The sequence below is a fragment of the Primulina tabacum genome, chromosome 14, assembly GCF_025594145.1.
Source record: "Primulina tabacum isolate GXHZ01 chromosome 14, ASM2559414v2, whole genome shotgun sequence".
In the NCBI taxonomy this organism is placed as follows: Eukaryota; Viridiplantae; Streptophyta; class Magnoliopsida; order Lamiales; family Gesneriaceae; genus Primulina; species Primulina tabacum.
In genome coordinates, this window is record NC_134563.1 from 31,158,494 (window position 1) to 31,173,246 (window position 14,753).

General features: G+C 34.6%; 2 protein-coding genes and 1 pseudogene across 2 annotated transcripts; 2 read left to right on the forward strand and 1 right to left on the reverse strand.

Moving 5' to 3' along the window:
• Positions 1-3,093: 3,093 nt before the first annotated feature.
• Positions 3,094-4,302, forward strand: LOC142523940 (protein trichome birefringence-like 36; annotated as a pseudogene).
• A 1,084-nt stretch (positions 4,303-5,386) lies between these two features.
• Positions 5,387-8,285, reverse strand: LOC142525103 (cytochrome P450 714C2-like). The gene is made up of 5 exons (XM_075629274.1): positions 7,953-8,285; positions 7,005-7,231; positions 6,603-6,850; positions 6,027-6,381; positions 5,387-5,914 (listed from the first exon to the last, which is right to left on the reverse strand). The coding sequence occupies exons 1-5, from the start codon at positions 8,230-8,232 to the stop codon at positions 5,489-5,491; spliced, it is 1,536 nt and encodes a 511-aa protein (XP_075485389.1). The 5' UTR covers positions 8,233-8,285; the 3' UTR covers positions 5,387-5,488.
• Positions 8,286-13,436: 5,151 nt separating this feature from the next.
• Positions 13,437-14,468, forward strand: LOC142523941 (uncharacterized). The gene is made up of 3 exons (XM_075627672.1): positions 13,437-13,757; positions 13,810-13,923; positions 14,064-14,468. Exons 1-3 carry the CDS (start codon positions 13,437-13,439, stop codon positions 14,466-14,468), a joined length of 840 nt encoding a protein of 279 aa, XP_075483787.1.
• Positions 14,469-14,753: the final 285 nt, after the last annotated feature.

The following is a 14,753-nucleotide window of genomic DNA, read 5'->3' on the forward strand; positions in this document are numbered from 1 at the left end:
CCTCGATCAAAACACTATCATTTTTCGATGCAAGTTCTTGACTTCCTACAGTTGAAGGAGTCTCAACCTCTTTATCATTAGATTCCATCTGAAATGATATCAAATAATTTGCATAATAGATGGATAATTATGAATAATTAAAACAAAGAATAAGTTTTCACTAAATCCAAAATTCATCGAACAAGTTTTCACTAATCAAGTCTTAATAAATTTTAAGACAACAAGAAAGTATAAATCAGTCTTAATCAGCTTATAATGTATTCATGTGTTGGGCCTTTAAATAATCCAATTGCCTAACTACAAGTATGCCCCAAAAATTTCACTTGTTCAATCTTTATTAAACTATAGAGTATGGTCGTATGGATAAATTAGGTATCGTGTTCTTCTAAACCCCATGAGCACTTGGCCTGCAATTTACACATCAACTTATATCATTAACCACTAAACCTTTTTATCATTAGATTCCTCTCATTGTGTTAAAAAGAACAAATTTTCACTAAATTCAAAATTCATCGAACAAATAGAAACAAAAAATAACAACAATACATACTTAGTTTTCCTAGTACCAAGAAAAACCGGCACATGATGCAAAAGACATTAATTTAAAGGGACCATTCATTATTTTTTTTAAAAAAAAATGGTCCCTTGAAAATTATAAAATAAATTGCAAAAGATTTAATATTATTTTCATTTGTCGTGTGTGTGCGTTCGTGCAAAGCTTAATCATTGATAAATACCTTTCTAGTGTTGGTTGGCCCTTGAAGTCGAGAGTGGAACTGGAGTATTAGATTACTGGAGGCGTGAATTGTGAATCGGTGAATGGGAGAATGGGATTTGGGAATTGAGGGGTTAGGTAAAAGTTATATATTTTCTTTTTTATTTTGTATTTTATTATTATTATTATTAGTATTATTATTAATATTATTATTCCAACCATGTTCGTTCTCTTTCTTTCTTTTTGATAACTATAGCCAACCTTTTTTTTTAATTATTATTATTATTATCGGGGCGGGTTCGGGGATGGGGATATCATCCCCATACCCGCTCCCGTATCATTGCTGGGATTTTAAAAATCCCCGAAATCGAAACCGATATCTCTCTCCCGAAACCGTCCCGTTTTGGGTTTTCGCCGCGTAAGCGGGTTGGATGTGCGCACACTAACCCGAAGACCATATTTTCCGCACATTATATTTATTAGTTAGGAGTGAAGATGGATATTTTCATACACTTTTGTTTTTACATGTTGATGTTTTGTCAGGATTTTTGCATGCTTCTCATTTGTTTATTTTACATGAACGTCTAGGGTTTGACGATTTCTCTTATTTTTAACTGCAGTATTTTTACTAGTAGTTGAATACTTATATTTTAAAACATGTTATTGACAGCTTTTATTGCATGCATGCCTTTAAATCTATTTTCAAAAATTAGTTTTTTAAAAAATACAAAAATTAAAAAATTCTAACATTATTTAATGTAGTAGACGTTTCATAAATGTTGTTGGAGCATCTTACAAATGTTTTGATCTTCTTCGAGAGAAACATTTAGATTTTATTGTCGAGGCATTGCTGGGGTGAGATTTCAAGTGGCCGGACTTAATCAAGAAACTACCCTTCAGCGTGCTGAGGATACAGATTGGGGGTCACATTACAATTCTTTGATAAACTTGATTTACATGTTCTCTGCTGTCATTGATGTGCTTGAAATAATTCAAAAGATGATTTCAGGTTCTCCTGATAAAAAACCTGAAGCATTTAATTTATTGGAGTCAATACTTTTATTTGATTTTGCATTCAATCTACACTTGATGAAACATATCTTTGGAATTTCGAGTGAATTGTCGACAATGTTGCAACAAAAAGGATCGGGATATTGTGAATGCAATTGATTTGGTACAAATATGCAAACACCGACTCCAAAGGATGAGAGATGATGGTTGGGATTCATTTTTAGAAAAGGTTCACAGGTTTTGTAAGCGAAATTAAATTGATATTCTCAAAATGGATGATTTGTTCACATGTTGGGCACCACGTGGTCGTCTCCATCATAATCCACCAGAAGTGACAAATTTGCATCACTATTAAGGGTGGGCGCGGGTCAGGTTTTCGGGTTCGGGTATCCGAAATTTCGGGTACCCGACACCAACCGATCATGTCGGGTACCCGAAATGATCGGGTATTGCGGGTACCTGATAGTTGGGTACCTGAAAAAAATTTAATTTTTTTTTGAAAAATATATATATATTTTTCACATTTCACAAAAAATCACGTTATTATATCGAGTTATGGCTAGTCATTATATCGTATTATGACTAGTAAATTAAAAATACACATGTATTTTTCACATTTCACAAAATATCATGTCATTATATCATTTTATGATTAGTCATTTGTCATTATATCGGGTTATGACTAGCCACAAAAAAATACATGTATTTTTTAAATGAATAAATGGATAGACCTATAATTTTTTTTAAAAAAAAAAATTCCGAGTACCCGATACCCGATCGAGTATCGGTAAAATACCCGAATCAAAACCCGAAAATTATTTTCGGGTATCGAGTACCCGACAAACCCGTTTTTTTTAAAAAAATATCCGATCCGATCGGGTACCCAATACCCGAAAATAACGCCCACCCCTAACCACTATCATGTGGATTTATTCTATGGTTTTATCGACATGCAACTTCAAGAGTTAAATAATCGTTTCTCATAGGCATCTACCTAGTTACTCCTTTGTGTAGCTTGTTTGTGTCCACGACACTTGTTTTTTGCTTTTGACGAGAAAAAATTGATGCAACTAGCTGAATTTTTTTATCCACAAGATTTTTCAAGTTTTGATCTCCTCACACTTGATGATCAACTTGAAACTTATATATGTGATATTCGTTTTAACAAAGCATTTCAATGATTGAAAGGGCTTGGTGATCTTTTAGAGAAGTTAGTTATGTCAAAGAAAAATATGGTGTACCTGTTGGTTTATATGCTTTTGACAGTAGCATTAATTCTATCGGTTGCAACGACGACAGTAGAGAGGGCGTTTTCTGCCATGAGAATTGTGAAAGTCAGGTTGCGCAATCGAATGAGTGATGATTAGATGAATGATAGTCTCATTGTCTATGTAGAGAAAGATATATTTATGACCGTTGATAATGAATCTATTGTACAAAGGTTTCAAAAATATGAAGACTCAAAAAGAACAATTGTAAGGTAGTTATTTTGTGATGTTTTATGATTAAAAGATTTTTTTTGTTTTATTAATTATAGTATATCGTAGCCTAGACTGAATCAAAATTCTAGCTCCGCCCCTGTCTACTTGTTCCTGTTCTTTACAGTCTACTTTTGCTTCTCCCATTCTGAATCATCTCAAGAAGATGGTGAACTTGTTGTGGTTCGAAACAGGCTCAATGGTCACCAGAAAGCTATGATTTTAGCGAAGGAAAATGGGTTTACGATCGAAGTTACCTTCTCTATGAGTATTCTTCTTGCCCTTATCTTGGTACGGCGGTTGCATGTCGGAAAAACGATCGTCGGATTCCTAGTATGAGAAATGGAGATGGAAGCCAGATGCTTCTTCTCTTCCTAGGTACATGACTGGCTTTTCTTTTGCAGTCACTCATGGAATGAGTATATGTAGTAGCAATGTGGTGGTGAGTTTATAAAGAAAGAACCAACATTTATTGCTTACTTTGTGAGATTTTGTTGGCTCTAGAAGATTTTTAATATGCATAGTTTTTTCATACTACATTATAGAAATATTTCACATTGTTGGTTGAACGTGTGGCACGATCTTGTACGTATTATATGTTAGACATTACCTATTTTCGCAGGTTCGATCAATTGGATTTCCTTGGTAAGATGAGAAGGAGAAGAATAATGCTTGTGGGGAGATTCCATGATGAGAAACCAGTGGAGTCTCTGGTCTGTTTAGTTCAATCAGTTGTCCCAAGTGCTCGAAATACGGTAGTCTACAATGGTCCGACCATGTCCTTCCTTGCTTTAGTGAGTAAAACCAAATGGAAAAGTACCATTTGTTTCTTGCAACTTCTAGGAAATTTTAAGAATAGCAACTAGAACACCTGATTTTCGAGGGAGGTGAAAAAATTGATTAATTTGTAGGACTTTGAGATGGCATGATAGAATTTTGTTGGGCTCCGTTTCATGTGGAACTGAGGAGGGGGAAAGTAACAAGAGAATATTGCACCAGGATTTGATAGAAGAGAATGCTAAGTATTGGAGAGGGATTTATGTTCTTGTGTTTGATTCTGCGCATTGGTGGACACATTCTGCTATGTGGAGCTCGTAAGTACACATCTAATCTTTTCTTTGCTAAAAAACTCAGTTTCCTCAAATAAGAAACAAAGTCTTCCTCTGGAGCATGTCACCAAGGCATAATATATGAATCTTTACTGCTTACAAGTTTCTGCTATTTCACGACTAAACATTCCAATTTTAAACTGAATCTCATTTGAATTCCATGATCTATAGAGCAAGTGGCTGGAAATGTTACAATCAGAGGAAACAGTTTGAAAGTGAAAACCTTCCCATGTCCCAGAACCGTTGCTAGTTCTATAAGAAAGTGCGGAGAAAGATGGAGTTTCCAGTATCTATTCAAGATATAACAACAATGTCTACTCTTAGAAAAGACGGGCATCCTTCGATTTACGGCCTGAGCTTTGGGCGAAAAGAACAATGACAGATTAAAAGATCCAACTTCTGACTGCAGCCATTGTTGTCTACCTGGAGTACCCGACGCCTGGAACGAGACCCTGAGTCTCGTGCTTTGAGTTGTGTCTAGTCGGTGTTAATATTGCACAAAAAAGGTTTGTGGGTCAACATGGGATTCAACAACTTGTACCTCTCCCAGTCCCACTTTAGGGAGGAGTCTAGTAGATAGTAGCAGCTCTATAATTAGCATATTCTGTTCCTCCTGAGTGCCTTTGGGGTTGTTCATTATGAGGGTGTTTCTAAAAAAATCTTACTCCCAAAAAAAAAAAAGGAATATATTGGTTAAAATTGGTGAATCTGTCAGAATCTCTATTAGAAAAAAAAGTTGGTACGATATTAATGCCATCAATCTTTCAATGTCTAGGGGAATTCATGGGAGAGTCGATATTTGAAAATTGATTCGTTATGATTTGTAAATAAGCAGGAACAAATCAGTTTTGATTTAACTCACTGTATCGTTAGTCGAGTCTTAGAGCTCTATAACTCCATGGAAGTATTACTAAAACATCAAATGAGGAGCTTTTAGGAATCATCACCATTGATTTTGAGCTATACTATTTAAATATAGTGATTTAGGCAAGCGAACAGATAACTGCAACTGCAAGAACATATCTGCATGTAAGCGCAGGAACTATGTCGTTGGTCAAACATTAATCAAATAATAGATATCGAAATACTTAATTTCATTCCTAAAATCGTTAAGAAAACATGCAACTGTCCTTGATGTTGTTCCCTTATTTGGACAACAAGAATTAACAAACATATTACAACTTCTTGACTCTGAGATATACTCCATGTTTAGGCTCAATGATGATCGTCATAGTAGGTGAGTGGACATACTTGGGAGATAGTGTGAAAGAATAGTTCGACAAAATAAGAGCAAACAACATCTTGAGCTCAAGCATGGCCAGATGCTGCCCGATGCACACACGTTGCCCGAATCCAAATGGCACGTACGAGTTAGGGTTCTTGCAAGCACCCGTGATCCCGTTTTCGAACCTTTGTGGTTTAAACTCTAAAGCATCTGGTCCCCACAATGCAGTATCGGTGTGCAACGTAGCCACCATGGTCCACAAGTTTACACCTTTGGGTACCCAAATGTTGCCAATTTGCATGTCTTTCAAAGCTTCCCTTGCCAAGGTAGGACCGGGTGGGTAAAGGCGCATGGTTTCTTGAATCACCATATTTAACTGTAAAATCAAAAGATGAAATTCCAAAATCACTAAGGTATAGAAAATGACTTAGTTTAAATATTTAAGTTTCAGTGTAGTTTCATTTTGGGGGCAAATGAAAAATACTTACTAGTTTCATCTTCCGAAGCATTTGTACGTCTGGGATTTGACCTTGGCAAACTTCTAAAACCTCTTCTCTGGCTCGTGTTTGCCATTCAGGGTTCGAAGCCAACAACATGAGACACCATGACGCAGCCACTGCAGATGTCTCGAATCCGGCTAAGTAGATGTTTCTGCAATTGTCAACAATGAATTGATCCAAAGCTTGTGGGCTCAAATCACTGCCCTTCGCACCTTCAACAAGAATTTGCAACAAATCCTTCTCATGTCCAGCTTGTTGTCTTTCTTTCACTATCTTCAAGATCAATGAACTTATTTCTTTCTCTAGTGCCCACATTTTCCTATTGGTTTTAGTGGGCAAATATCTGTTCCACAAGAAGCACAAGAATATGCATACTTGGATTAAATTCACGAATCACTCGTACACATTTTCATTAATGTGTATGCAAGAAACATGAAATAAAGTAGATATTGTGGATGTGGGTTGGCTGCCTTCATGTTCATACAGCAGAAAGGACTCTGTTTTCATAGGATTATACTAAAATAACTAATCTAAACTGCTAGAAAATTGATTTAAGAAAATTACCTGAGACCAGGAACGCCCATAGACAGTGTCTTTTTGGACATAATTTCTTGTAGATCTCCGAGCTTCACGAAAATCTCCTGACCCTTTGAGTAACTACTGCCGAAACAGGCTTTGGATATTATGTCTCCTGAAAATCTTTTCATATCTTCATCAACTTTAAACTCAACAATTTCTCCTTGGCACTGAAACTTCTGGTTCCACGAATTCACCAGCCCCAAGGATGATTCGGTAATAATGTCGATCATTCCCTACATCCATCCATCCATCCATCCATCCATATAAAAAACAATGAGTGAAAAAATCATTCCAGTTAAATAGATTAATGGTATACGTACACACACACACACTACATGCACTGTGGCAAGATACGAAGCAACAGCACATATAAACAATCATATGTACCTTGACTTTGTCCATGTATAACTCAGGAGCCATGATTTTCCTCTGGCGGGCCCATATAGGCCCATTGGACGACAAGATACCTTGTCCAAGTAAAGGCCCAAGTTCTCTCTGCTGGTAAGCAGGCCGGCCCAAGTCCAGTGACGTACATGTTGTAATTTCCTTCACTAGATCCGGATCAGTCGCGTAAATGACTTGCATATTGCCAAGAGCAAACCTGAACAATCGACCTGTAACAAAAACATTAAATATTAAATATATATATTATAATAGTAAGCCATCTTTGATTTTTCTTACCAAGATAATTTTCATACAAATTTAATTATTTCTAAATAAATATATAAGCGTAAAAATATGATAATTATTATATAAAATTAAACAAACAAAAAAATCATGGAAAATAAAATAAAAAAACAAATCAAATTCCAACAACGATTAATAAAATCACGCAGGTTTTAGCTTCGGAAAAAGTAGGGGTACAAGAATAGAACAAAGAACATTCGTAAAATTTGTGTATAGATTTTAAAAAATATTAATTGTATGTTCAAGTAATAAAATATTCTAAAATTAATGCAGACTGTTTGATTTCTCCTTCAGTTCTATTATTAATAAATAGCTAGTTATAATTAAATTTTTCATTTTATAGTTATGTGAATAAATTTGTAAAAATTTTAGTATTTGAGTAATGCTATAAAATAGAAATTATCCATTATGTTTTTAGTCATAAGTTATCTGAAATATTCTTGCCTGTAAATTTTTATAAAGTTGTAATATGGAAAGGTGGTTTTCCAGTGTTAGGTGCTTGAATCACTCAAAATATCATGATCCAATACTTTTCACCGACAAAAAAATAAACAGATTCGTTTCAAACTTTGCATGATCAGAAACAATAATCACGAGTTCAAAAATTTGACCGTTTCCGATTCGAGACCAGAAAGCGTGCGCACGTACCGTACTGCTTTTTCCATTGGTCGAAGAAAGGGAAGACGGCGGCGGCGTTGTGTATCACAGGAGGGTTGGGGTGATTTGATGGAGTATTCTCGGCTTCGTCTCGAGATTTTCTGATTTCAGGGATGTTTCCCAGCAGGATTCTGGCGGGGGGGCCATCGATCCCTTGCCGCTTGAGTATTCCGCGGATTCTTCGAGGCCTGATCACCAGCGAAATGAAGATCCGAGTGAAAAGAGCGAGCAGAATCAGAAGCAGAGAAGTGGAGATGAAGAGCTTCTCCATTGCAGTTAACGCGGGAGGGGATCGGTTTTCGGATGGAAAGGATAACGTTTTAGGTTTCTTTCCAACATATATACACATTTTTAACAGCTAATTTGCATCTAGACCCTATACTTCTTGTTATTTGCATAAAAACACAATCTTTTCCTGATACTATAATCGAAAATAATAATAAAAGAATTGATATTTATATTCTATTGACTGTTATTTATATTTTGTCTGTGAATAAATTTGATATATATTACGGTTGATTTCATCCTACAGTAGGGCACTACTCCCATGATAAAATAAAGGGTCCCAAATTTAGCCAAACATACATGAGGTCCACTAATTTTTTTAAAATCAGATATGTGTGTGAATCTTGTCCATCCAAATCATGTGGGGGTAGTGCCCCACATGTAGCATCGAAGCTACCTATATTTACATATAATGTGAAGGAGTATGTTTCTTGTGAGACGGTCTCACGAATCTTTATCTGTGAGACAGGTCAACTCTACCAATATTCACAATAAAAAGTAATACTCTTTAGCATAAAAAGTAATAATTTTTCATGGATAACCAAATAAGATATCTGTCGCACAGAATACGATCTGTGACATCGTCTCACACAAGTTTTGTCAAAGTAAATTGTAGATATAATATAAAATAGAATATAAATATCAACTTTTTAATAATCAAATTAGTTCTCTATCAGTCAAATTTTTGACAATTTTAGGAATCACATATTATAGAAATTCAGTTAAAAAAATCGTACAATTTGGAGACTGTTTGGATTACAGAACACATCTGGTGACAAAGTTATTTAGTGTGTGTCAAATTTTTTTAGATGGTCAAATATGCTGCAAATATTTTCCATTAAACATAGAATCAGTGCAGGCTAGGCCAACCTCTTTCTGGATCTCTCGCACGCGAAATTCAGGTCAATTATGTCGTATCAAACTTGATTGATTTGGCCAGTATTTACTATATATATAATTTTGATATATTTTTTATGGGTCGTTCTCACTTTGATACTTATCAATGCGTTGACATTCACGTATGCGGGTCCCACGTGTTTTGAATTATTTTAATTATATTTTATGGTTTTTATGAACGCCCCTCTGTCCGGTTATTTTTTTAATAAAATTGGACATTTAGCGACGGTTCACGTGACAAATTGGTACAACGATGAAGGTGACGAACCCGCACAACCTGTCCAGGGCTCAAACCGAGGATTTCATGAATATCTCCGAACAAATTCCGAAATACGTGACATTCATGTGCATCACCAACTTCGTGCCGACTTAGTTGAACATATTTGGTCACAATACAACAACAATCATTGAATTAGTATTTTGCATTTTCTCTTAAGTTTAATTTATTTTCTTTTATTTTTATGCAATTGTTATTTATTATTATATGTTGTACCGTTTTATTTTAGGTTTATAATAAATTTTTAATTTTAAATAAGTGACACTCATAAAATTAAATTATTTTACGTACTAAATATATAAAAACATATTATTATTAGTATAAAATAATAATAATTTAAATTTCTTAAAAAATTTGAAATTGAATTTATTTAATTTAAAGTAAGAATAAGATGAATGAGTGGACAGCGGGACCTACAAATAATGAGTGTGAATGTTAAAATGAATGTGCGAAAATAGATGTGTTAATGTAATGTGTATCTAGCATGTGGACCCTACGATTTTTGATGAGGTGGTGGGTGTTATAGCACTCACCAATGCAGGTGCTCTTATAGGTTTCGTAGTATCATTTATTATGCAAATAATTTCTAACCAGATATCGGATTCGAGACTCATTTGTAACAAACCTTAAAAAAAAATCTGTTTGTGGTTAAATGAAAAGTCGAATTAAATGTGAATAATATTTTGAAAATAGAGTCACTCGAATTCGACAAATAAATTCAACAAGCTTAGAACTGGTTATTTGAACCCATCAATATTTGCAAAAACTTGTGTGAGACGGTCTCACGGATCGTATTTTGTGAGACGGATCTCTTATTTGGGTCATCCATGAAAAAATATTACTTTTTTATGCTAAAAATATTACTTTTTATAGTGAATATCGGTAAGGTTGACCCATCTCACAAATAAAGATTCGTGAGACCGTCTTACAAAAGACCTACTCATCAATGTTTATGCGCCAAACCACCATGTTCCTTGTTGCTCGGTGGATTTTGAACAATTCTTCAAAATATGCGCACTTTGAAAAAGTAGGGGAAAAAACATTATATTAGACGGGTGAGTGCAAATTGAAATTTATTAAAACCTGCACTAATAAATAGTGTACACACATATATATATACACATTGGCGGAGCCAGATGCATGTATACCAAGCCTTTAGTTCGGGTGGCCCAGTTTTTTTAAAAAAAAATTATATGTATACTTTGTATAATTTTGGAATAATATGATATTAGTCCGAGTAGATTAATTTAAAATATTTAAAGATTATAGAATTTAAAATTCTAGCTCAAGTAAAGCCATATTTCTGGCTCCGTCAATGTATATACATATATGTATACACTTGTAGATTGTGTTTGGATTAAGATATTTAAAATTTATTAAATCGAATATTTTCACTTTTATCCATTGTTCAAGATGCAAACCTAAAGTCGTGAGAAATATTTTCAAGAAAAACAAAATAGAATAGAAGAAGTTAAGCCACATGACTTGTAGATTGTATTTGGATTAAGATATTTGAAATTTATTAATTCGAATCTTCTCACTTTTTTCAATTGATCCAGATGCAAACCTAGAGTCGTGAGTAATATTTTCAATAGAAACAAAATTGAAGAAGTTAAGTCACACGCATCTTAGCCTAGTGACATCATTTGTCCCGAAAATGACGTAGGTCTCGAGTCTATTTTATATATATAATGTTTTGATATATTGTACACTTATCATCCATAATTATATGAACATCGATGAACTGACACTCATATATTAGATGTGATGAAACATAAAAAATTATACATTCAATAGGTGTGTGTCACCTCATTGATGTTCATATAAATATATGACAAAATTTGTGTGAGACGGTCTCACGGGTCGTATTTTGTGAGAAAAATCTCTTATTTGGGTCATCCATGAAAAAATATTACTTTTTATGTTAAGAGTATTACTTTTTATTGTGAATATCGGCAGGGTTGACCCATCTCACAGATAAAGATTCGTATTATCGCCTCCCAAAAGACCTACTTTAAATATACTATAGAGAGTGTGCAGTATATGTATATATAAATATATAAAAGAAAAGGAAGTTACAATAAATAGGGGAGCTGCATAGCTGTTGTTCACCGTCTCACGTTGTTCACCTTTATTGTTATACATTCATTCACACACGATTGCTTAAAATATTTACTATTCACTTGTGCGAATAAATTTTCCATACAAGATATCCAAATTAATTATATATTTCGCAAAAGGAAAATACTATTTAATTGTGGAGTTTATAGCTCAAATTCAAATATTGTGCGCTAACTCTTCGTTTGTTTGTCGTTCAAAAACACCAATTTTCCAAAGGTCGACTGATAAAAACTTGGAAAATCAGAGACTGCTAGCCGTCGGTCCACAGTACAAAGTTGACGTAATTAATCTTGAGAGCGCCATATATAAATTGATCGCTTGTTCAAGTTAAATAAATAAAAAACATATTCAGAAAGTAAAATAAAAACCATTATCGTGGACGGTATATATATATATACATTAGTTGATTATACACGTTCGTTTAATCCAATGAACGACTGGAATTCTAAGTCACACATCACTTATTATCTCATGTCACGAGTTAAACAATGTTAAAAAATAATGATTTAAATATAGATATGACTTCTCTATATCTATACATCGAATGTTTCAAACGTTGAACTTACTCCGCCGTAATATTTGTGGCGCTTAGACATCTGCTGATAGACGGGGACGAATTTTTCAAACGTGAAATAGTAAGAATTGAATAATTAAGGAGAAGTTATGCATCGATATGAAAACTTGACTGGGGATAGCTAAGTCTCACGAGTAGTAGATTGGTCATTGATCTTTAAACATGATGGTTTAGATTAAGATTCAGAAATTATAAATTTATATATTAAAAAATAGTAAACTATTTAATTTTTGAGAATTTATATGCATAATTTGCTAGTTTTTATAGACACTACTTTTTCTCTCCTTTTGTGCTTCCACCCGGGCTTTTCATTCTGTTTTATAGAGACCCAAGATCGAATCAAAATGAATGTATATAGGCAAAAACTTGTGTGAGACGGTCTCACTGGTCGTATTTTGTGAGACAGATATCTTATTTGAGTCATTCATAAAAAAAATTACTTTTTATGCTAAAATTATTTTTTTTATTGTGAATATCGGTAGGATTGGCCCGTCTCACATATAAAGATTCGTGAGATCGTCTCACAAGATACCTACTAATGTATATATATAAAGGTGAAGTACTTTCCTCGGCATATGAAAAGAAAATACAGGATGACGGCTTTCAAAAGAACGAGTAAGGAACTTAAATTTTTTGCGCGTGTAACGTTAGGGCACCCACATTGGGTGTTAAAGGGGTGTTATAACACCCCTTTAAAAAAAATTGCATAGCGACTGCTTTATAGAAACCGTCGCCGATTTGCTGACACGCGGGCCCCACGTGTTTTGAATTATTTTAACGCCCAAAGAAATTGGACATTTAGCGACGGTTTTTTCAAAACCGTCGCTAATTGCGACGGATTTTCAAAAACCGTCGCTAAACGTTGTTACTTATTTTATGTATTGGTTTAAAGTATCCGTTGGTGAATATAACCGTTGCAAAATAGCCGTTGGAATATAGCCGTTGCAAATTTCAATATAAATAAACACCTTGTACTATACAATTCTTTATTCTACAAACATACAATTTGGCAAACAGATACACTTGAATTTGTTTACTCCAAAATGTCTCAATATTCCAGTAGTTCAACCTCTAGCTCGACAAGTGAAAACGAAGTCCAAGTTGAAGTTGATGACGAAGATTATGATCCGGGGAAAGAGCTAATGTCATTGATACTTCAACAAAGTCGACAAATAGTTGAATCATGTCAAAGTAATAACGTGATGCGGCGAAGAAGAAGGTTCATCCAAAGAATCGTGAAGCCGGGCATGCGAGGCTCTTCAACGATTATTTCTCCACAAATCCGGTGTATCCAGATCAAATATTTCGAAGACGATTTCGCATGCGAAGAGAGTTATTCTTTCGAATAGTGAATGCACTTGACGATCGTTCACCGTATTTTCAGCAAAGGGACGATGCTGCGAGAAGAAAAGGCTTGTCACCACTACAAAAATGCACGGCTGCAATTCGTCAATTGGCGTATGGAGTCCCGGCCGACCATCTTGACGAGTACCTACGCATGGGTGAATCAACTGCCATCAAGTGTCTTTTCAAGTTCTGCGGATATGTGGTTGAACTATTTAGTGATCGATATTTGAGAAGGCCAAATGCTGATGATGTTCAACGTCTTCTTCAAATGCATGATGAAAGGCACGGGTTCCCAGTAATGTTGGGCAGTCTTGATTGCATGCACTGAGAATGGAAAAATTGCCCAGTTGCTTGGAAAGGCCAGTTTACAAGAGGCCATGGGTCACCGACAATCGTGCTTGAAGCGGTCGCGTCTCAAGACCTCTGGATATGGCATGCATTCTTTGGTGTCGCCGGTTCACGTAATGATCTTAACGTGTTGTACGAATCTCCCATATTCAATAACATCTTGCAAGGAAATGCACCAGAGATTAATTTCATGGTAAATGAGACTCAATATACGAAGGGGTATTATTTAACAGATGGAATATATCCGGAATAGGCCACTTTCGTTAAGGCTTTTCCTTCCCCAGAGGATCCAAAGAGGAGGCTTTTTAAGGAAAGACAAGAGTCTGCAAGAAAAGATGTTGAACGAGCATTTGAGGTGCTCCAAGCTCGATGGGCAATTGTCAGAGGTCCAGCTCGTTATTGGTACAGAAAAAAGTTAAAATATATTATGTTAGCATGCATTATTTTACATAACATGATTGTCGAATATGAGGGGGTTCACGTGACAAATTGGTACAACGATGAAGCTGACGAACCCGCACAACCCGTCCAGGGCTCAAACCGAGGATTTCATGAATATCTCCGAACAAATTCCGAAATACGTGACACTCATGTGCATCACCAACTTCGTGCCGACTTAGTTGAACATATTTGGTCACAATACAACAACAATCCTTGAATTAATATTTTGCATCTTCTGTTAAATTTAATTTATTTTCTTTTATATTTATGCAAGTGTTATTTATTATTATATGTTGTACCGTTTTATTTTAGGTTTATAATAAATTTTTAATTTTAAGTAAATGACACTCATAAAATTAAATTATTTTACGTATTGAATATATAAAAACAAATTATTATTAATATAAAATAATAATAATTTAAATTTCTTAAAAAATTTGAAATTGAATTTATTTAATGTAAAATAAGATTAAGATGAATGAGTGAACAGCGGGACCCACAA